The following is a 23,282-nucleotide window of genomic DNA, read 5'->3' as shown; positions in this document are numbered from 1 at the left end:
TATTTTTGCTCAGATGCACAGTTCTGGCAAAACAGTCCAGGTTTGAAATCCTAATATATTAGGAGTAATTATGTGTGAAGGTGCAAGGTAAGGAGATCTTATTTTTGCTCCAGTTAAACCAGGACACTGATTTGCCTCTTGGAAATGCGGATGGCTTTTATCCATCTTGGAGATGGTTAGGGAGTGCTCACTGGCCTTAAGAAGTTGAGTGTTTTCTTACATGTTCCATAAGGTACAAGTAATTCCAAGTAGTCTAGTTTAAATCTCTGGTGATATCTGTAGAGTTCTGACAGTTTGTTTCATCTAACTGCATGGAGAATTTTATCTGCTGCCGCTAAGTGAATATTTGCTTATTTAGGAAAGCATTTAGTCTTTTAGTTTTTTGGGGTTTGGTTATTTTCTGGGGTTTCTTTTTTTTTTTTTTTTTTCTTTTTTTTTTTTTGCGGGTGGTGCTCCTAATAAAAGAATGAACGTTTTATTAGGCTTTCATAGGTTAGGAGTCCTGTATCAAACATAAAAAAATTATGTAGGAATGTTATGACTGTGCATCTTATCAGCATCTGCTTTTTACCAGCTTAATTTGTTTCAGCCTTTTCTGAGTTTATTGCCAATTACCTGCATAGGTGAAATTAAACTCCTGGGAGCCTTAACTGTTTCACTGAAGTGTCAGTTGAGTTATTTTGCATCACATGGAAGAGTTTGAGGTAATACAACTGAACTACTGCAAAAATAGGTGAGGTGTGCTTCAGTGGCCTGTTCTACTTTTTCCTGTTAGAAAGCCACTACTTGCATGCAGGACCTTGTGCTTCAGCAAATGCTTCAGTTGTTTTTGTACTGTGGGTTTGTTGTGTTTTTCTTTTTGTTTGTGGTTTGTTTTGCTATTTTTCAATTGTAGCTGACATTAATAGTACTCCTAATAGGCATTTCTATCTAATTGAATGCAGAATAATATGTTTGAATATTTGAGACAAGCAAATTTCACTGAGATGGTATATAATGGGAAGCAGTGCTTACTATTGATGTGGGTAAATTAGAATTAGTGCTTTGTTGAATAGACAGCATTTCAACTTTGGGTCATCTGTAGAAATAACTTACATAAACAGAGTTTAAACTTTGGAAATGTCAGCTTCAGTGCTGTCTTCTGTAAGCTGAAACGTTTATGCATGTCATTTTGGAAGAAATAAAACCACTAGTTCACTTCATACTGTGTTTTGCATCTTAAGCCTGTATCATTTGTACTATAACATGAGGTATTAGAGGGCCAGAATTTTGATGGACTTAAGGATGTAAAAATATATGGACATCTATAAATTTACTACTTTTGAGCTGACAACTTTGAGCTACTAATTTTCAATTTAGTTTTTTAAATCCAGTTATTTTTATAATTTAGTTCATTGTGAGACTTGATAGAGGCCTTTCAAGCTGCACTGCTTTGGAGTGAGCAGTTAATGCTAAGAATTTGCACTGACTCAAAAACTGACTCAAAAAAAATAATGGTCTTTAAACTCCTATGAAGCCCATCCTACTGATTTCTCTTTTTTCCTTTTTTCTTCATGCATGGCTGCTATTACATGTCAATTTAGCAGTTCTACAACATTTTTGATAATTTGTCTGTTTTATAAGTAAATCTATTTAGTTTTAAAATCTTTAGGGTTATGCCTTGAATCATACCCTGCTTGTAGGACTGACACAAAAACTGGTAGTGCTGAAGAAATAGGGTAGCTTTTTTAAATTATCAAGTTGAATTGCATTGTATAACATAAGAAACTGTTGCACAGTAGTGCATTTGCAGGGGTTGACAAAAGCATATGAGCAGGGAATTCCTGAAAATAAAGTTGTTCCTAAGTAACTCAGGCTTACTTTTTACTTAGATTTACTAGCCTCAGCTTTTCTTTTTTTTAGTCACTGTTTTATACTATACTTCACTGGCAGCTTATCTTTGTATAATGCCACTGTAAATGGTCTTCTAGTAAAATCTGTTAATAATACCATGCATTTGTATTCTTGGAATGTCTGCTTTCCTTCAAGAGTGATGTGCAGTAGTGGTGCTTATTAATTTTACTAGAAGTCATAGCTCTGGAGTGTCTAGTTACTTTCTTTTTCCCTTTGTGTGTGAGGGCACCTCCAATAGGAGTATCAGTTCTCTCTGTGATGTTTATTGTCTTTTTCATCTTCAGAGCTATGTATTAACCTAGATCCAATATTAAGAATTACCTTCAAATAATCTTTTAGCAATTGACGGGGGTGTTCTCGGATTTTCTGTTTAGTAAATAGTCACACTGTGCTATACAGTACAGAGTCATATATTCTAACAGTAAATGTAAAGCTAACTTGTAAAATTTCACGAGAATGGCCTTGTAGTAATAATTTACAGGTTATTATTGTTATATCTCACAAAGGCAAGAATTTACTTGATCGTGTGATTTGGGATTGCTAACATCTGCTGAAAATGAGTCAAGTTTGGAAAGTTAGTAAATAAGCTGTTTGGAGTACAGGTCAGAACCGTTTCATGCTTCATAAAAAACTTGGCATCATTTGAGTTGTAACAAGCATGTATTTTAAGTCTTACCTGTATGTGATCAGCAGATTGTGATCTTCAGATTTTTTTTCTAGATTTAACGCCACAAAGTAGATGAAAAGAATTACAATGTAAGATATTTTCACAAGTCTTTAAAAGAATACTTAAATCCATACTATTGTAGTATAACTGTGTTAACAAGTTAACACTCCATTTGGTAAAGCTTTTAGTACCAAAAAAAGCTTTCAGAACTCTGATAAGAATGAGTGAGAAAGGAAAAAAAGAAAAACAAAAAAAGGGGTTTTGTGCCAAAGCTACCGGAGGGCAACTGTATGAATACACTAACGGACAAATAAGAAAGGTAACAGAAACTGTGCTTGGATAACATATACGTGTTGCTGCTGGAACTGTCATCTCCTAGTTTTCTTGTTAAATCTGTAACTTGTGATACAAGATACTGTCCTGCATATACAGAATGACTTGTGCAGTAACCTGGATTTGTTTGGCTAAGGTCTGCAATAGACAAATTGTTCTGAATTTACTTTTTGCATCCTAAAAGTTTCAGGTCAGTAAAAACTGTTTAATATTTTCAGTACAATAAATGCTCTGGCAAACTCAAATGTGCATAGGTGTTTTAGAAATATTTAGTCAGTTCAGTCTAGCTTTTTTCTGGATCACCCTGTGGTAAGAATCCATTACCTTACTGGGACAACTTGTTTTCCAGATAAGGTTGCAATTTAGTAACTCCAGCATAAAAATTGAGACCTGGAATGTTATGTTGTCAGAATCTTGTGATTAGCTTGACTTTGTAGCTGGGACAGAACTTTTCCAACACTACTTGTGATCTCTTATGTCTTGTTTTTAATTTTTTCTAGACCGCTGAATATGTCCCAGAAAAAGTGAAGAAAGCTGAAAAGAAACTAGAAGAAAATCCATATGACCTTGACGCTTGGAGCATTCTCATTCGAGAGGCACAGGTTTAGTGACATAGGATTACATTTCCTTATCTATGGTCCACTCACACTATTTGGTTCTGGAGTAAAATCAGCATATTCATTTACATAAATCATAATATTGTAAATGCTGTTTTGATTTTCAATTTTTAGAACCAACCTATAGACAAAGCACGGAAGACCTATGAACGCCTTGTTGCCCAGTTCCCCAGTTCTGGCAGATTCTGGAAACTGTACATTGAAGCAGAGGTTAATATTTTTATATTTTTTCTTATATAACATTTAATAGGAGTTTAAGTTTACACTTTTATAAGCATAAGTAAGATAGGCACATAATATCTAGGGAAAAGGGGATTTTAAATGTGCCTTGCCTTTATTTTGTAAAATAGGTACAAAGGAGTGATTAAAATGAATTCTTAAGTACTGGGTCTTTTATAAGTTGATGATTGTTGCATTATGGAATTGCAACAACATTAAAACCGTTTCAATGGTATTGGAGTGCTTTAGCCTTTTATTTACTTGTCGTGTCAATTTATTGCCTCCTGTGTCATTTATTTAGAGGACTTTTTTTTTTTTTATACGTGCAAACTTACTTGAATGACTTTCTGTGAATGGATCTTTCAATTATTTTTTTTTTTTTTAATTTCTTAGGGAATTGAGTGTTTCTGTGAACAGTGTTTTCAGGGAGGGTGTGGGATGGAAACTACTTTCTGGAACGAAAATGCTGGGAAAATGCATTGGCACAACTCCTTAGCTTCTAAAAATCCCAAGAAAATTGTGATTGTTTACATAATTCATAATTATATAAAACTTCTCATGAGTGCATTGGTCATTTAAACAGTCTTTAATGACATGCCATGAAATGCACTGGATAATCTGAGTTTGGGGTTGGTTTGGGTTTGGGTTTTTTCCCTGTAACTAATGGTAATACACATGATTTTTGTGGGTATCTTCTAGCTGCACATTTATCTTAAGTGACATCTCCTACATTGTAAACTACAGAGTGGGGACATGTGTGCTATAGATGAGAAATGAGATAGCTGAATTTTTTTCCATTTTATGTGAAAATTGCTAAGCAGCAGTCTGAGTGCCAAAACTGCAGTGTATAGTTATATCTTATTTTATGTTATGTATCCACGTGTTCTGCTACTAAATTTTTAAGGTTAAATAAAATTGGGATCATAGGAATCTAGCAGAAATTTTTATATTGCAATTTATAGTGAGATGTTATAATGCAAAATAGTGCAACCTAAATTTAATGTTACCTAATTAAATATCGTAGAATTTTCACTATTTTGTTTCCAGTAGTTTGTAGTAGTAGTTACGATGTTGGTGATTGGACGTATTTGGGAGATTGTAAATGCACTAACACATGAAGATGTATCTTTCCTTTTGGGACCCTGCAGCCAGATCCACTAGCCTCTTGTACCCTGCAATGTTTCTTACAGGACCTAGTCTTCAGAATCTAGTCTAGTTTGATGATTACATTAAGTTATCTGGTTTCTGTGCTTGTTGGAAAGCTTTCTCTTTCCCATGCCTCAAATTTAAGAGTTGAATAAGAACACCTCAGAAAGCCTGTACTATGTTGTAGGTCTTTCAGCAGAAAGTACTATTATCTGTTTAAAGCTGCTTGTCTGAGGCTTCTTGTTTTGAACCACATTCAGAGATGAATTAATAGACATTATCTCCCTTAATACCTCTTAACTGATTTATAATCTAATAGTATTTAGAAACATTAACAGTGACAAAGCTTAAAACAGTCTAGGGTATAATTTTTTAGCATGGTTCTTCAAGGAAGGAAGATGAGCTTCTACCCAGCAAGTATGGTAACAGGTAACACAAGGTAGATTTGAGAAGGAAATAATTGGCATGAAGGTCATTAATTCACATGTGTGTGTGTGTGTGTGTCTGCCTATAACTACACTTTAAATACAAGAGAAATGGCATATATGATTATGTTAGTCAAAAAAAAAGGAAAATGTGAGCTGTAGAGTTCTCGTAGAGGTTACATTCAAAATTGGTTATATTTGAAAGAAATGTGAGATTACTTCTAGAAATTTATCTTTCATCTTAACAGGCAGTTTGTTAAAATCCCAGTTATTATTTAAATGTTCAAGTTTTCTTTCCTGGTTCCAGTAACTTCTCTCAAAACTCACCTAGTGACCAATTTAACTAAAAAAAAACCCAACATGCTTTTCTCTGCCTTTCTTTTAGTATATGCCACCATTTATAGCTATAAGCTGAAATAATGTCCTATTTCCAAATTCTTCTCTAAAATAATATATATGCATACAATTGGGCACTGTTGTCACTGTTGTTTTGAGTTCCATATCATGTACGGTTCTGTCTGAGAGTAAGTTCAGAATGACATGTTTTCTCAAATATTCTTTTAACAGTGTGGTTGAGTATAAATTAAGACTTCAATTATTTTTTGAAGGCTACCTGAGGTAGAGGAATGGTTTTGAGGCTTCTTTTATTGCAGCCTTAAGATGTACAAGAAATATAGGGAAGGTATTTTCCGAAGGCTTTTTTCCTTGGAAGTCTTAGTAGTGTCCTCCTGCTAGAAAGTTTCTTTTTGATAGTTTAGAAGTGTAGATCGTCCCCACCCTCAAGTTGGGAAAGTAAACCTGTAGTAAATACTTGCTGAGCATTGCTTTTGATTCACTTTCACTGCCTCAGTGTTTACATCTGCAAATTGCTAAATCTTCAGTCATCTGTAAGCTGTGTTTTTCCTGATGTCATAACAAGCATATCACTTTCCTCTTTAACATGGCAGCATTTTCTCTTTGCATCACAGAAAGACAAAAAGAGAGAGGGAAGTGGGGGTTGTTTCTGGCAGGTTGTCTTTCACTAAAGAATTTTGTCCTCCAAATGACATAAAATCTGAGCTGAGTATCATCACATAGTGGTGGTCTGTTAGTGGAAGATGAGCTAGGGTGAGGGTTATGATTATGATCATGGTCTTACAGAAAAGGAATTAGCCCTTTATCAGCCTCATTCTTCATAAAATTGTTAGAAATCTCTTCTAAATTTCCCTTTGCCTGACTTGAGGAATGTGTTCTTTTTAGTCATTTCCAGTCTTCAAGGAGAAGTCATTGTTTGTAATCTATATGAGCAAAAACTGTTTCATTGCATATGCCAGTTCATTTTGTAATGTAAAGCTCTTAAGTGCAGGCCTTGCTGCTGTGATTACCTCTTGGTTTTATGACTGTTTGTTTAGCCACTGACCTCCTTTTTGTGTGTGACTTTGTTCCCTAATGGAATATAGTGTAAAGCAGTGCTCAGCACTTAGTGTGTCATCTAGTTTAGTGCTGTGGATACACATACTGTGCTGAAGTAACTGAGTGCTTCATGTTTCTATTTTATGTGCCAAACACTGACTTATACATTCCAGTCTCTCTATTGTGACTCGTTTAGTAGTTAATAGAACATGGACATTATCTGGGAGGAGAGCATGCTTTGACGGTTTGTTAATGGGAACTCTACTATTAAAGTTTGAATGATCAAAAAATTTTTGTTCTCCCATGGGTTCTTATTTCTTCTGACATTCAAAGAAGCAGTTGCAGGACATAATAGAATTGGATGTTACACCTTCCAGCTTACCATGGTTTTGGGTCATAGCCTATGAATGTTTAAGACTTAGGAAAACAGTTTTGTTTAGTGATTTTTGAGAAACTAGCCTATTTTTTTATACTTATTTTAGCAAGTAAAATAGTTGAATTGCTATTCTGCATCCACTAAAATTTAGGAAGTGGTACAGTAATACCACTGTTCTTACTCAGGGTCTTGTTTTCTCTAGTTGCTTAAAGCACATTTTTCTCTTTATACCTTTCTCATAAGTCTACTTCCAGAAAACTTGAGTCAATTCACATGGCAGTCCCTCTTTCACAGTTTTAAAAAGGAGCATGTAAGTCTCAGTCCCACGTGTGCCATAATGTTAAATTCATGATCACATGATCTGGATTCTAGCCTGCTCTGCTGATTTGCTGTGTCTTCTTGGGTAAGTTATTTAACCTGTTTTGCCATTATTAAAACAGATACTACCTACCTCACAGGGTTGTTGTGAGGCTCACTTTAGTGATTAAAGTGCTTTTGGCATCTAACTAAAAGGTGCCACAGAAATGTAAAAATAAATTCTGATGTAACACCCTATGATCCCATAGGCCCAACTGTCTATTTCCTTTGTCTCTTTAACTGTTTGAACCATCTTTTAGATACAGAAGGACTTGCTAATGCTTTTCATGCGCTTGAAAGAACTTTTTACTTTACCAGTGTTGTGAATACTTCAGTAGTTCTGAAGCAAACATTTGAAGTTGTCACCTTTTTCTCTGCTAGTTTCCTTTGAGAAATCACGAGGTTGAAAATCCTCTTTAAGCACATTAATTAAACTCTCTAATTGTCCTGAATGTTTCAGGCCAGTTCGCACCACACCTTTTTACCTTTTTTGTTTGCTTTATATCCTGGTTGCTTTGCACTTCTGTTAGTAGGGGTTGTAAGATTGCCATAATTAAAAATTTAAAAATCATAAGCGTAAGACAGCTGTGAAAACCCAAGTCTAGAAACAATAAATACAAAGTTAGTAACATGCATGTAAAGTGTTCGGCTGTTAATATGTATTTTGTCTTGCGAATTTTGCAAGTAAGACTCCTGTGTTATTGCTTGTTCTAATGAAATGAAACTAGATACATTTGCTCGGATAACTTCTGTTTGACATGAACACCTGAATTTTAGATGTCTTGGTAACAAACCAGATGCTGTATGAGCAATCAGATGGTGGGACCAAAGCTTAGGGTTGATTGTTTTGCATTTCATCATATGCAATACATCAGTATCTTTAATTCATGTAATTCACACTGGTGTGGATACTAGTCAGAATGTATCATTTAACATGTATATGAAAAATGTAAATAAAACCATTTAGAAAAATGATTGTTTTTGTTTAAAATGTTTGTGTTTCTTCAAAGCATTTTCTTCCCCTGTTTTACTTTAATCCGATTCTGAGTTCAGAAAGAAATTATTATATGAACCACCAGAGTTCTGCTTGGGGGAAAAATGGGAACTGACTTCTGTCAGGATGAAGTTGGAGTGATCGGAAGTCAAAGTAGAGTAGACTTCTTGGCTGGTAATCTGTTTAGTAGTACTTTCAACTGAAAATATTGTATATATCTCTGGCTGATCTTTGCTAATTTCTTAATAGAAGGCATGCCCATTATAATCCATGCCCACCCCAGTAGTCACATGAGTCACATAGAGTAAATTTCAGCTTCTGAGAAACTGCTGTACAGGTGCTCTGTAGAAACATCCATATTGCACGTTCTTGACTACCTCAGTCTGAGATTTTTTAATCTTTTTTACAGCTGTATTATTTATGATCTTTTCTTATACGTGTGTGGACTTGTTCCATTCCTGTTAATAAATGTTGTTCTGTCTGTGTGATTATTGTAGACTTGCACTGGAAAGTGAATGCAACTTCTTTCCTGTCTTTTCTACTCAATATGTAAATACAGGCATGCACATCTTGCATAGTGGCCATGGTTCTACAAGTTGTTTAATATCAGAAAGTTATCCACATAACTGACACAGTTTCAGAAGATGCGCGATACAACACTAGTGGGTTTCTTTGATTCTGTTTTCTGTATTCATTCATTAAAAATATCATGGGGAAGCGTTAGGAATTCTAATTTTTTAAGTGGAAGTGATGCCTAATGAAGAGATTACTCTAAACTCTTTCTATAGTGTGTTGCTGTTTTCACATGAATAAACGTGAACTACTTCCTGTTCTGTTGTATTCTTTCCGTGTGGGGTGACAGAAACATCCCTATTTGAAGTGTTAGTTATACAAAACTCTTGTTCAACACACTTCTGAAGTCTTGCTTTCAAATCTAACGAGGACATTGGAAACTTTTCTCGTTGTGTGCTTTCTTCCGTTGAAGTCATTTGCTGATCCTTCTATTGATGCTTTGAGGGGGCCATGTATGTGTTAGGTCAGGCACAAACTTTAGCTGCTTTCTCATATGTCTGAACCTGAAAGAATCAGCAGTAAAATACAGGGCTTTCTTGTGTACCCTGTATTGGCTACAGATTGGTTATCTTCATCTGCATGAGTTAGGGAACTCCGGTGGTAATTTCTCATTCATTTCTACATCTCTTCCAGCTTGTTAGCTGGTTGAGTTTGAGATGCCTGATGGCTGAGAGAACACCTTCTGTTAAACCTTATCTGCTAGTGCTACTACATAAAATAATGCTTGACTTTATTTGCTGCAGAATCTCTCTGCAGCCTATGAGAAGGCTTTTGAGTCACTGCTGTGATGAAGTACAGTGGCTTCTCTTAGCTAGAAACTCTGTGAAGGTGAGCCATTCACTGTGGCATTCCTGTGTCTTGTTAGTACATTCTTCACTTAAGAGTGTGCATTGTTGTTTCCCCTTGTTAGCGTATGCTTTTACTCACTGATGGCTTCAATGTTTCAGGCGCTCTACATCTGGTAACAATTTGGACTTCTGCAGTGAAGTGTTGTATACCTAATATCATATGCTTTGACATTTTTCCTTTCTTACATAAAACAATTCAAAAGTGAGAAGAAATTACATGCATTGGTGCATAGTTGTACCACTGTACAGGCAGCATTCACATTTTTTCATAGCACATTGTACACATGCAGTTAACTACACAAGATGTTACAGTGATTTGAATTAGGACTGTATTGGGGTTTAACTAATTTGGTAGTGATCAGTATTCATAGCACAGAAGCATGGGAGCATTTCCAGAGTTTGTTTGAGCTGTGGCATCAGAAATGTTTCATTTTTAAGGATAGGTATTATAAGTAGAAAGATGGGGTTTTTAAATTTATTTTGTGGATAGTTTTCAGTACTATAGAGTGGAGTCCTATTGCATTTTGAAACAAACTCTTTAATAGACCTCACTTCTGACCTGAAGTGTAAACATTTTGTCTGAGTCTGTTCCCTGAGAAGCAGATTGTACTAAGCCATGTGGCAGTCTCCCTGTACTAATCTTCGTTTTCGCAGGTTCCAGTGAGCACACATTGCTGGTCTGTTAGTAGACCCTGTAACCTGTCCTGTGGACTGATAAAGGTTTTCAGAACTTTAAAACCTTTGACTTCCTCCAGAAGGAGGAGAGCTAGAATTGGTGGTATGCTGAGGAAGCTTGGTAATTTTACTCCTACTTTCACGCTTGCTGTGTGTTTCAGCAAAACAGTTATGGAAATTACGTGTATATCTAAATTATATAGGATTTATCATTATCAGTTCAAAAGGTTCCTCTGGATCAACTAATTTGAAAAGTTCAGTAGTATGGTGAAGGGTCAGCTGTCTTGCCTCATTTGATTCCTGCAAGGTGACTATATGAAACTTAACACTTTGTAATGAAGGCAGTTTGCCCTCTCCCCTTCCCCATGGTTTGTATTAGTGCATGAAATGGAGAATAAGAAATAACCAGTGTGGGTAACTGGGAGGAGAAATGGCTGTATACTCTTCGAAGTGTTAACTGATGACCACAGCCAAACAAACTCAGAGACAGCCTGATTCTTCCATATTGCTTAATGTGAGAATGAATATCAAATATATTTAAAAAACAATACTTCACAAGTCATGAGTTTGGACTAGAAAGATAACTTGCAGAATGTTGCCTTGCTGTTTGATTTAATATTTTCTATGTCCAGGCTGCAGCAAAGTCATCACCTTCCTTCAGCTGTCATCCCTTCTAGAAGTATAGATTTTCAAACACCATTCTTAATGTTAAAACTAAAAATAAATTCTCCACTCAGATTAAAATGGTTAGATTTACAAATATGGGGCAGCAAATGTGTAGTTATGTATGTGTTGTCCTACTGATGGAACAGAGTGCAATAGGTGAGCTAAGTTCATTGTGCTCAGTGGAACTACATTTATACATGAATATAAGTATGTTTAAAATGTTCATAATGTGACCAAATAGGAAAAAGGGCAACTTAGCTGCAGCTGGGTCTTTGTTTTGTTTTCCTTAGGAAAGGGGAAGATGCCCTTTCAAAGTACTGTTTTCTATTTATTTCTCCTGCTTGGAGAAATAAAATGTGTAACACTAGCTGTAGTTGGTGACATTTTCTAATGGATGTATGGGTGCTGGTACAACTTCCAGCTAAGTTCTCTCTTAACACAGGAGCTGTTAAAGTATATGTTTGAAATAGTTTCAAACTGGAGTTTGAACTATGAAGTGACTTGTCCTGTTTCAATACTGATACCATTCATCTCAAGTCTGCTTTCAGGCTATATGAAGGAGAGGAACAAATGTTGTACTTGACTTCTGTCAAATTCTGCATTCTGCAGCTTTCATTGAGGCCATTGTTATGGTTCCCAGTATGTAGAGACATGTATATGTTAACCAAGTGATGGATAAGAAGTTAAAAAAAAAAAGGTGTACTTAGTATTTCCAGCATCAGAAAGGGAGATAAAGGGACAATCAAATGCACCATTTCAAATTCACTGTCAGAATTGTGATTATTGTAGTGTTTATGGCTAAATGAAAACATGCTGTAGGTTCCATGCCTGTGGATTCTTGAAGAATCTCTCTATGTATGTGTATACATGTTTGATGTGTATGAGTGTTTATGTAGTAAGGTCACACAGCATAATTAGTGTTCTTACAAAATTACGCTAAATTGAAATCTGATTGTATGAGCAGCATATCAGTGCAAATCTGCAGATAATTTACTTAGATTATTGAAGTTTATAGGTACTCATAAAAATAATTTGTGCATAATCTTGAAGTGGAATGTATTTAGAATAACAAGAAGTGGGGTTTTTTTACTATACAAAGCTTCAATCTGAGTGCAAAAACATGACGATGCAGTATGTAAAAGAGTGGGAAAGAGCTAGATTTCCTGCTTTACTTTTGTTGTCTAGAACCCAGTATTGGCCTGCCTTTTTTCCATTCCTCCCCTATCCATCAAAAGTTAGTTTTTGTATGTCTTCGTGGGCACAACTAGAAGTGTATTTGCTCTAAGAATTGTGGACTGACAGATATTGCTGTAGGCCATATCTTTCAGTGTGCCCTTGCTGTTCATCTTTCAGATGACAAGGAGGATCTAGGAGTTCTTATCAAGAAGCTGTGTTTGAACAGTTCAGATGTGTTCTTTGAATTTAAGTGTCATAATTCTACTTACAATTCTGATGGGACAGAAAGCAGGGGGAGGAGAAGTTCCCTAGTAATGAAATCATCGTAACTGTTTTCCACTTTTCTGTAAGTTCCCTGATTTTTGTTTAAAAAAAAATAAATAAATCCAAAACTAATCCCATGACTAACCTTTATACATCTGAATTATTGCAGAGGGAATCTGGTACTCTTAACATCTCTTAGTTATGTTTACGCAGCTGCATAGCTGCTGGTGAGGATGTAATGGCATTGCATTTGTAAAGCACACAAAAACATCTGGTAGCCTATGAGATGCAGTATGGGAGAGTTCTGAATGAGTTTCATTTAAACTTTCCCTGAAACTTGGTTTAGTTAATTTTTATTGTTTGCTCTTTTGTATTGTATCATGGATACTTAGAAGCTAAAACTGTAATTACATCATGCCATGCCAGAGCTTGAGGTCTAAAAAGCCCTCTCAGTGATGTTATTATTGTGGAGAATAGAATGGTGGTAATGTAATACATGTAGGCTTTCATCTTCTTACAAGTGTTACGCACTTTTATTAACATGCAGTTAATGTAAGTCAAAAATGAGTTAAAGTGTGTAAGTTTATGGAAAATTGCTTTTGTAACACATCTTACTGGTGGAAGTTCAGCTTGCAGCTTTCCATCCCTTGGCTGTGCCAGTTGACCCCTCTGCCCAGATTTTCCACACACATTGCAGTTATTAATGGGTTTAGTACAAGCAGTGTGCTTTCAAAGTCTGCCTGCCTGGCCTTATAGTGCTGACAAGTTCATACGTGAAGAAACGTATCCTTCGTAGTGAATTAGAATGGCAAACCTTACAGAGAGCCTTAGTCTTAACGGGTTTAACTTCACTGGGGGAATTCCATCATTCTAATACTGTGACTGTGCTTTTGGGAAATGTAAAGTCTGTCTAATTGTAAAATTGTGCTAGAAACACTCCATGGTAATGATGACTGATCATCATATAAAAAGTAACTGAAAGAAAATAGACATCATTTATAATGACGTGAAGTTTCAAGTTGACTGGTTTTAAATAGACTGGGATAAATGTTTAAAAGTACAAATATGTGCCTCTGACAACGTTACTAGCAGCTTAAGGTTTTCTTTGTAAAAATGCACTCTCAAATAGTCCCCAGTGTATGAATTTTTAGATCCAAGTTACCTGAAAAAATGTTGTGGGTGCAAGCTGAAATGTTTACTATAGAGCAGTGTCTCAGTCCCTACTCCACTCCCTAACAAAGGCATTGCCGCCGTGGTAAGTATACGTTGCTTACCCATTACTGCCCACTAGCTAGCATTCCTCAGGGAAATACTATCAATATATTTATGTCAACTCAAATTCCACACAGGGGTACTTGAGCAGGATGGGCAGTATAAATTTCTCCAACAGAAGATGTAACTAAATATAATTTAAGGTTGTTACTTTAAAATTATATCCCTGTCCTGCTTTCCTGTGTATGTTAAAGATGGGAATTTAAAAGGAAAGTAAGGATGGAAGTTTAAAATTAGCTGTCAGAGTTTAATTCAGCAGAAATATTTTTCTGGCACTAAGCAGATGGAGGTAAGTTTCTCTTCATAATGCCAGAAAGTTTCTGGTGTTCTTGCTACTCGCCTTACCTGTTAAAAAAATAAATGACTGTTACAGGAGAAATTTAACCTATTTACAAACAAAAAAGGCACAGAGTTAAACACTGTGTTTTCATTTTATTGATGTTTCTAACATTCAGGTTTACCCGGATAATATAATTTACTAGTGAGAGAAACATGGGTGTATCTCAATAAGTTTGATAATTCTTGTTGATCTTTGGTCTGAATCAGTGAAGACACTGCACTGATACGGTGTTGTTACTAGCCTGCATGACAGTGGTCTGAAATTTCTGCAAAAGCTTCATGGTCAAACATTTTTCATTGTTCTTAAAGTGTACTTCTGTGCCTCCAACGCATATAAATCTTGACCTACAGTTAATAGCACTAACTAGTTGAAGTCGGTAGTATTACCTGTGCTTTGCCTTTCTCCTGGGCTGGCAGTTAATGAAAACCATCTAAACTACAAAGTTTTTCACCCATGTGAGCTGAGTTTTCTGCTATGATCTATATTGGAGGTCAGTTGTCTGCTCAAGCTCTGGCTGATACAGTGAATCACAGAGGTTTCGTAGTGGTGCTTCACCCTGTTCCTAAGTCTTCAGACTGGATTTTTGTAAGCATGCTGCATGATGCTATGATGACATAGCACCAAAACGAAGGCAAGCACTGTTATCTTCCAACGCTAGGCTAAAGTTCGTATGAGGGGAAATCCACACTTTTTCTTGAGAAGCTTGCCTGCATCACTCTGAGCTGCATCTTCTCCATTTAGGTAGTTTAAATTACGTTTTGGTAACAGTTCTCTCTTTTATACTCAACCAAATATTTTCTGCCAGTGATAGAGATTACCAGTTAAGCTGCTATGTTAGTTAACATGTCACTTCTACAAATGATGGTAGTTTGGTACTGTGTGCTTGGTGTCTTTCCATCAGATTAAGTGCCACTCTTGGCATCCTAGTTTAAAGCGGCACAGTAGAACACAAAAGAACTATCTTAGTATTTCTGAGATCCCTGGTGCACTTATGTGCAAATTAGAAGCAAGAAGTCAGCCGAGAACCTACATACTGGGTTTTTTTTAATGCAGTGCTTGAAACTGGCAGGCATTTTGCATCATTCTTTAAGGCAAATGCTATCTGAAAGTGTTCTGGGGTTTCTGTCCAGCCTTTGGCTACATAACAATGTATCTGTTGCAGCTAATATAAAGTCCTCACAGTCCGAATTGAGTAATTATCTGCTGCCTGCCTACTGAAGAGGCTCTTTTTTACCGGAAGTTTTAGAACACTACTCTGGGTTTCTGAGTCATCATTGACAGCAGAAGAGCCACAAAATGCTTGGTTTGAGGGGTTGGGGGAATAAGTATCAAACTGACTGGATGTTTTTTCACTGTGAAAAGTGACAAACATGAGTATCAAACAGTGACAAAAATGAGTATCAAACAGCTTTGCTGAAAAGAAGCTAATTGTTCGGAGTGCTCTCTAGCAAGAGGGCAGAACTATCGGTTCTACTCATTCTATATAGGTAGACATAAAAGCAACACTGCTGTTTCTAGTCAGTAAGCAGGGTTTTCTTTCTAACTCATGGGTCAAGTCTAACCTTTCTTTGGTAAGTCTAGGGATTTACCTGTGCCAGTGTTGTTTCATCACTCCAAGATCAGTCTTAAGAATAAATACTTGACCTTTAACTTCTGGTATTTCTTCTCTATATATCAAGATGGGGAGAGGTGGGAGGAAACTGGGATGTCAATTGTATTGCAGCTCTTCTTTTTCTGCTAGGGTACATGGGCTGTGAGTTTCTGTACTGTTTTTATGATGGGCTTTTGCATTTCTTCTTTCTCATGAGATGTGAAATAAACTGTAAATGTCCCCTGCCTAGCTGCATGTGAAATGAATCTTAGCACATGATATTTTGTTACATTGAAATCTGAAGTCAGAGCAGCTCTTTACTAATCTGACACCAGTTAATTTGAAATAGGAACAACGTATTGAATGGTCTTTATGTCTTTCATCTTATAAGATGTACAGCTGACTTAAATGCGTTTTAATCTAATTGTGTGGAGTGTATAAAAACAAAAACGAAAATTCACAAACCAACCTCAGATAAGATTATGTTATTTTGAGTTGAGCTGTAAAATTAAAGACCTCAATGTAGAACTAACCCCTCTCCCCTTCAGCAGAACGTCACCTATGTAGCTTTCATTTTTAAAGCATGGGAATATATAATCTGTATTTTTATTTTCCAACTTCAGTGCTTTTCTATGTAGACGATTATTCAAGCATACAGTAGCTTAATAAGTTATCTAAGCACCAGTATCAACTTACATTAATTTAAAGGTAGCTATACATATATTTTTGTCTTTATCCTGTTTTATGAGTAGGGGGATTATTCCCATAGGTGGAAGCCTAGCAGGCTTAGCTTTAACCTTTGGAGGCATCAAGCTGAAGTTTAAAAGGGAAGGAAAAGAGGAAGCAATTTTAAAAACTGTACTTGTACAGTGTTTTAAGTGGGGAAAGCAGTATAGCATTTAAATATTCTAGAAACCTGGAGGGTTTAAATGTACTAAGCTATCTGATTAGCTGGGATAGTAATTACACTCAAATTCAAGTATTCTGGAAACACAGGTCCCAGAATAGTCATGCAGTCTAGCCACTTAAATGTTTTTGGATTAGGTCTTTAACCAAAAAGATTTGCATTGTTCGTGTGGTTCCAGTTTAGGTTAGTTATGAGCAGTCCAGATTTGGTAACTAGATACTGAGAAGACCCTGCAAGTAAAACTCATGCTGAAGGATACCGGTGAATGCTACTTTTATAATGAATTTTGTTTCCTTCTCATTGCCAAAAGACAGAAATTTGGAAATTCAATTCTGTAATCAACTTTTAAAATAGCCTTTCTTTTTTTAACATTATAGATGAGACTTTTCAAAAATTATGAATAAGAATATGCCTTCTCAGAAAGGAAACTGTAGAGAATTTAGTTTATTTTTGACAGACACATGAAGGATTTTATTAAGACAGTTGCCCATATTAGAAAAATACACTAATTCCCTGAACTTCAGCTGAAATATCTCATTGCTGTAGAAGAAAAACAGCTCAGTCATTAGGTTAATCTTGTATTTCTGAGACAGGTTGTTTTCCCAGTTTAGTAAATGACTGATACAATAAATGTTTCTTCATAATTTCATAGGAAATCCATGGCAAAGCCAGGACCCAGATCTCTTCCTTACAAGATTACTTTTGTAGAATTGCAGTTAAAGTGCACTTGATTTGGGTTTAGTAAGGTTTCTGTTGTAATGCAGTTTTCATCCTGTTCGTCCTGTCAACTGCAAATTGATGCTGTGATGCAGTTGCAGAGAACAATTTGTGCCTGAGCATTATTATTCCCCACTATTAACTTTGAGATTTCTGATTCTTGTTTTCCTGTGATAAGACAGCTGTCTGCTGTGGTCAGACACCAGAGCCCCATGGCACGTTCAGAGGCTTAGGACCAATGTAATAGGTTTGAGAACCATTCTTGAGAGCCATTTTTGCAACAAATTATTGGAAAATAGCACTTCATGTTCCAGCTGTAGAGACAAAATATTAAGAACAATTTGTCCGTTGCTGACAGGCCAAGCTAAATCTTGTGCTAATATTGTAACAGTAAGAAGATTATGCTTTATGATACAGTTACATTTTCTAGTACCATTTTTTTACTCTTTGAGCAATTCATGTTCCTTTTTCTTAGGAGAGTTGCTTGTTTGGCTGTCTTTATTTTGGGAAGAGCCTTTATTAGACCGGTTCTACACTGAAAAATGGGAGGGAGTAATGTGAGGTCCCTGACTGAATTTGGCCACACATCTGGTCCTAAGATGTCTTCATTTGGACTACTAGCCCTTTTTGCTGTCACTGTGGAGATTGTTTAAGGGATCTTCACTGTCTTATAGGTGTGTTAATTCTTTTTTAAAATAGGTGTTCAAGGATTCCCTTAATAAGTAAGATCTCTGAAATTCTGGCTTGTTCAGAGGTATTATTAATGTATAATCTTGGTGAATGAATGGAGAATTCTTAAAACTTTTCATACAAAAATTACTATTATTTGATAACTTCATTCTACAAAAATAGATTCTCTGAAATATAATAATTCAGTGTGAAACAATTATGGTTATCAAACTACTTCTTGTCTGTACTTCTGTGCGAGCATATTTGAAAAGAATATATCAAAACTATACTCAATGAGTGTACTGTAAAATCATCAAACTATAAACCTAATGGAGAACTTAATGCCCCCTAAAATGTCCCATTTTCCCCAGCTATTTCATCAAATTACATAGTAAATCATCATTTTCTTACGAATTTTGCTTTCTCCCTTTCTCTGAGGTATTTTAAGGATACTGAAATCAAAGAGAGAAATGATTTTTTTTTTATAATGAGGTGTGTTACTGGAATGATTTCTGATAGAAGTGAAAGGCAACTATGCGATTTTAAAGGAAGGGTCTTGAGATCTTAAGTTAGAGTGCTGTAAGGTGTGAGAACTGTAATCAAACAATTGGGTTTTATTTTTCCTAGTGATGCCTGGCATAGCCTTTATGATCTGTAATGTGTTGCAGCGGTCTGATCCCTGCTTCGTTCTTAAGGTCTTAGTATTGCAAGGAGTTTTTGTCTTGGGTTATGGGGTTAGTACCTTGCTAGTGGTGATGGCAGACTGCAGGGTATCTACGCTTCTCAGTCTGGCAACCTTGTGTAAGATAGCGATGGCTAGTGTCTTGCTAAATTAGCTGAAAAAGAGCATTAGAGGAGCGCATATGTCCAATTCCCTTGCCTTTGCTGAGGGACTGTTTGCTTATGGTACACGATTGAGGTGGACAGTTGGTGTAATTTATTTTGAGTTTACAAATTAGGGATCTCTAGCCCAATAGGATGGGGCAAATACCTTGCTTTTAGGCTTCCCTCTTAAATTAACATTTTAACTCTAAAGATCTGGCCAAGAAATAAGACAGCAAGTTTGCATTTTGTCATATTTAATGGATTATTGTGCACTCCATGGGTGCTATATGTGTTTTTGAATCCTGTAATTTTTTTCCTCTGGGAGTTAAACCAATATAAATTTAATTCTAGGTGAAAAAAAGCACTGCTTCTTTGTGAAATGACATACATCCTAATAGCTGAAAAGCATATCAATAGATGTGTTAATGTTAGCCATCTGAAAACACATTTTAAAACTCCCCACTGCTTCTGCAAAATACAAAAGACATTGGAAAACAAGAATGGGAAGCACAAGTGAACTAAAGTACATAAGAAGAACCAAAATGCGTAAGTCAGGAAGGAAGCAAGGTAGTTTGCAGGAGTGTGAATGTGCGGTGGTGTTTTCTGCTGTGGCTTAAAGTGGGTGTGAAATTGAAGAGGAAATTACAAGCCCCAGGGCATGTTGAAAATTGACTTTTTGTTAAAGTGAGATTTGCAGACAAATTGAGAATCTAGGTATGAGGTTGAACCTGGCTAGAAACGAGTAGAAAATAGAAGGGTGCTTAGCATTTGTAAATTACTTCATACAGATAATATTACATTTGATAATGGGCAAATTGCCTAAATAGAAAAGGTAATGATTTTCCTGATTTGGGGAAGATATTAAAGAATTGGTACCATAGATAAACATGTGTTGTACAATACAATGCAGACCGAAGGAGCAAAGAGCACTGGATTGTCTCCCATTAGTTGGAAAAATTATTGAAGTAGGTAGCTCATACTTCCCAATTAGAAGCATAAAGCTGTTACAGAAAATACGCTCGTGCATGGCAAGATCTAAACACCTAAGAGAAGTTCTTGTTTTCTTGATTAGTGCTGAGCAGACAGTAAGAAAGTCATCTTCCTGATGTGTGGTAGGTCTCGGTGCTTTTAGTCAGATGTGTATGTTGGTAGGCTGCTGGAGTTTTACAGGGACATCTTGTAACGTGGAGGGTAGTGAAGTGAATGGTGCAGCCAGTCAGGTGAAGTCAGTGGGGAAGGAACAGTAGCTCAGAATGACTGTGTGAAGCTGTTCAATGCAAACAGTGAGCAAAAGGTAACATGGGAGCAAAAAATTGTCTAGAAGAAAAAAAGAGCGGATCAAAATTTCTACAATTTTTCTTTTAAAGTAACTAGCGATTGGTAGCGTAGTTTCTCTAACCAGGAAATAGTTGTTGCCATCTACGAAACATTGCATGACCACAAATACGAGGTGCTTATTAAAGGGTTCTTCTGGTCTGTTGTTTTTTCAAATTGGCATGTAAGAACTGCTTACACTAAGTCAAGAGCAAATACATGAAAAGTGATGTGTGGGGGAAAGTGTAGCTGTTGGTTATACACATAATGTCAGATTCTGTTGGGGACAGTTGTCTTAACACACTTGTAGAGGAAGCCATCATTTTGCATGGACAAGTTTGAAGAAATAGAACAAGGAAGAAAAGCTGGCAGTGCTGCTGCTTTATATGAGCTCTAGATACGTTTCTTCCCCCCAGTACAGCAAAGGTCAGATCAGTAGACTGAGGCAGTACTGCAGGTAGACAAAAGTTGAGATGCAGTAGCTGTTGTCTTCACCCCCGGTTTCTAGGCAGTTTTAAATGCCAGATCCATAGGGTGGTGAATTAACAGATAACTGAAGCTGATTTTGGTTTGCTTTTTTTTTTTTTTTAAGAGCATGGAGTGTGCTTTTCATCATGACTTGAACACAGCTGTTTCGGCAGCTTTGCTTCAGCTGTAGTAATCCAAAAGAGAGATTTCCAATAATGGGACTCAGTTTGTCAGGAAAGAAAATAGCAGTGCAAGTAATAACATGAGGTGGGTTTGGTGTTTAAACATAACTGCAAATCTGAATTGTAGGCTGTGGATTTTTTATTTTTGTCTGAAAGTGTGTTCTGGAAAAGAAGTAAAACACAGAAGCATCATGAAAAGGTACAGTAGTAGAATATATTATATTGGAAGGAAGAGGAAATATGCTTGAATATGCTGCTTCTGGATTTTTATAATCCAGATTGAAAGCAAAAGAAAGAAAAAAGAGAAGTATATGTGACATCAGAAATACAGGAGATAATGAATTGGTGAATGCAATTCAGTACCATTCTGCAACTAGAAAAATCATTTAACAGGTTTGTCACAACACAACTTTTATTTTAAGGCTGCCTGTAAGTAAATATTTTTCTGTACAGCTGCTGGCTGGTCTCTTTGATAGCAGTGCCTGAAAGTTGTATTTCCTTTTCAGATTATTAATATGAGTATAATATAAGTAAAGTGTCTCACTGCAGAACCAAGAGGCTTTTTTGTGAGGGAACAGAAGCAGATACTAGTCCCAGGGATTTGTTCATGTGTGGAAGTTAAATCAAATTGCACTGAGGTGTAAACTAAAGCACAGTAGCTTAATTACTAAAAAAAGCACAATTTCTTAATGAAATCTTTGTTCTTTAGAGTAGGTATTTAGGAGTTAGATGGGGTAGATAGTTCTATTCCAAACTATATTATTAGTAGCAAAGTTAACTTTCTTTAGTGTAATGCATTAATTTTTCTTCACTTCTAGATCACTCTGTTCACTCTAAGTTTGGTCAGCAAGATTGTCCTGATTCTCAAGCCTTGTGTAACTGCACTTCTAGAATGCAGTTTGCTGACACCTAAGGGTATTATATTCATATATTCTTCTGGATTAATTTCTTTCCTGATGCGTCTGAAAGTTTCACTAGCTGCTCAGTGAGTGCCTGTTCTTGCATTTATGTATGCAGGATATTAACTGTTAATTGGATTTGCAGAATTACAGGTGTTGTTTATTAGCTTAAACAATATTCTTAGTTACTGAAAAGCTTATTTATTCTTAAATATTGTGAACAAATTCAAAGCATATCTACATATAAAGATATGATAGTGTATATGATAAACCACTATTTCGTTTATCAGGAAAGAACCGTGAAACCTAAAAGGTGGTTATGATCAGGAGGTGTGATTCATCAAGCAGTGAAACAGGCTTCCTGGAGAGGTGGTTGCTGCCCCAAGCCTGTCTGTGTTTGAGTCATTTGGACAGTGCCTTTAAGTGCTTTAGCTTTTGGTCAGGTGCTTGGACCAGCTGATCATTGTAGGTCCCTTCCAACTGAAATGTTCTGTTCTTGGTTATCTTCTGAAGTAGACTGCAAAATGCTGCTTTTTTTCCCCTCTACATTATAGCCATTTAGATATATGGCAGCTGTGACTGCAGCCTGTTTTTCAGGTGATATCTAGTGGAAACAACATTACTTTTAAATGTTAGTGCAATGCCATGGTTCTGGAAGCTCTAGAAATAATTCATGTGATAGTAGTTGGAGGCATTTGCTTTAGAATAATTTTAAGGAACTTTTCAAATCCCATTTTATGGTAGACTTTGAAATTGAGACACATAATGTGTGAATGTAAAAAATTACACTGTATTGAATGAAAATACTCAGTATCTCATTCCATTTTGAGAAAATGAGATTTCCCATACTCTGTACTTGATGTCTTCCTTGCAGTCTTTACTAATAGCAAGATAAAAGCTATATTTTCACAAGGAATATTAAAACTCCAAATGAAGACTGCAGAAATTCCAAATGATTTAATCCTTACCTGGGACAAATTGTACTAAAATTGTATATTACGGAAATTACATCTGCAATTATATGCTAATGTTTTAAATAAAAGATTTCATCAGTTAAGCTTTAGAATATCTTGCACAAATGAAATATGTGCTTTTTTCAGCATATGTGAATTTTACATCCAGTTATCCAGGCAGTTAAATCCAGCCTCCTCAGGTTAATGACCACATGCAAGTGCATTGTTAGTCCTGCATTTCGCCTGCATTTCATGTACTTGAATGGGGCTTGGTTTGCTATTTGCAAAGGTAATTGCTGTTATTTGACCTGTAGGAAAACGAGTTTGTCATGTTAAGTGCTCACGCAATTAGTCAGTAGCTGGAAGCCTCAGCAAATAGCAAAAGGCTGAATGTGCTAAAGATAGAAGAGGGAATTAGCATGTTACACTCACTCCATCCTTTCAAAGATTACATTTCTTTGAGGCTGTCTGAAAAGTTTGAACTGCTCTCGTCCAAACAGTATTTATTCTGTAATTGAAGTGTG

At 36.1% G+C, this 23,282-nt stretch overlaps 1 protein-coding gene across 1 annotated transcript in view; it reads left to right on the top strand.

Annotated features, from left to right (window-relative positions):
* The window catches only part of CSTF3 (cleavage stimulation factor, 3' pre-RNA, subunit 3, 77kDa), a 50,096-nt gene that overhangs the window by 5,834 nt on the left and 20,980 nt on the right, over positions 1 to 23,282 (top strand). Inside the window, exons 2-3 of the mRNA XM_010010080.1 lie at positions 3,394 to 3,495; positions 3,625 to 3,720. Coding sequence (XP_010008382.1) covers positions 3,394 to 3,495; positions 3,625 to 3,720 — 198 coding nt within the window. The remainder of the gene's footprint in view (positions 1 to 3,393; positions 3,496 to 3,624; positions 3,721 to 23,282) is intronic.

Source organism: Nestor notabilis, unplaced genomic scaffold (genome assembly GCF_000696875.1).
Source record: "Nestor notabilis isolate BGI_N333 unplaced genomic scaffold, ASM69687v1 scaffold25752, whole genome shotgun sequence".
Lineage (NCBI taxonomy): Eukaryota > Metazoa > Chordata > Aves > Psittaciformes > Psittacidae > Nestor > Nestor notabilis.
The sequence above is the reverse complement of the archived record's forward strand: the minus strand, read 5'-3'. Positions and strand labels throughout refer to the sequence as shown.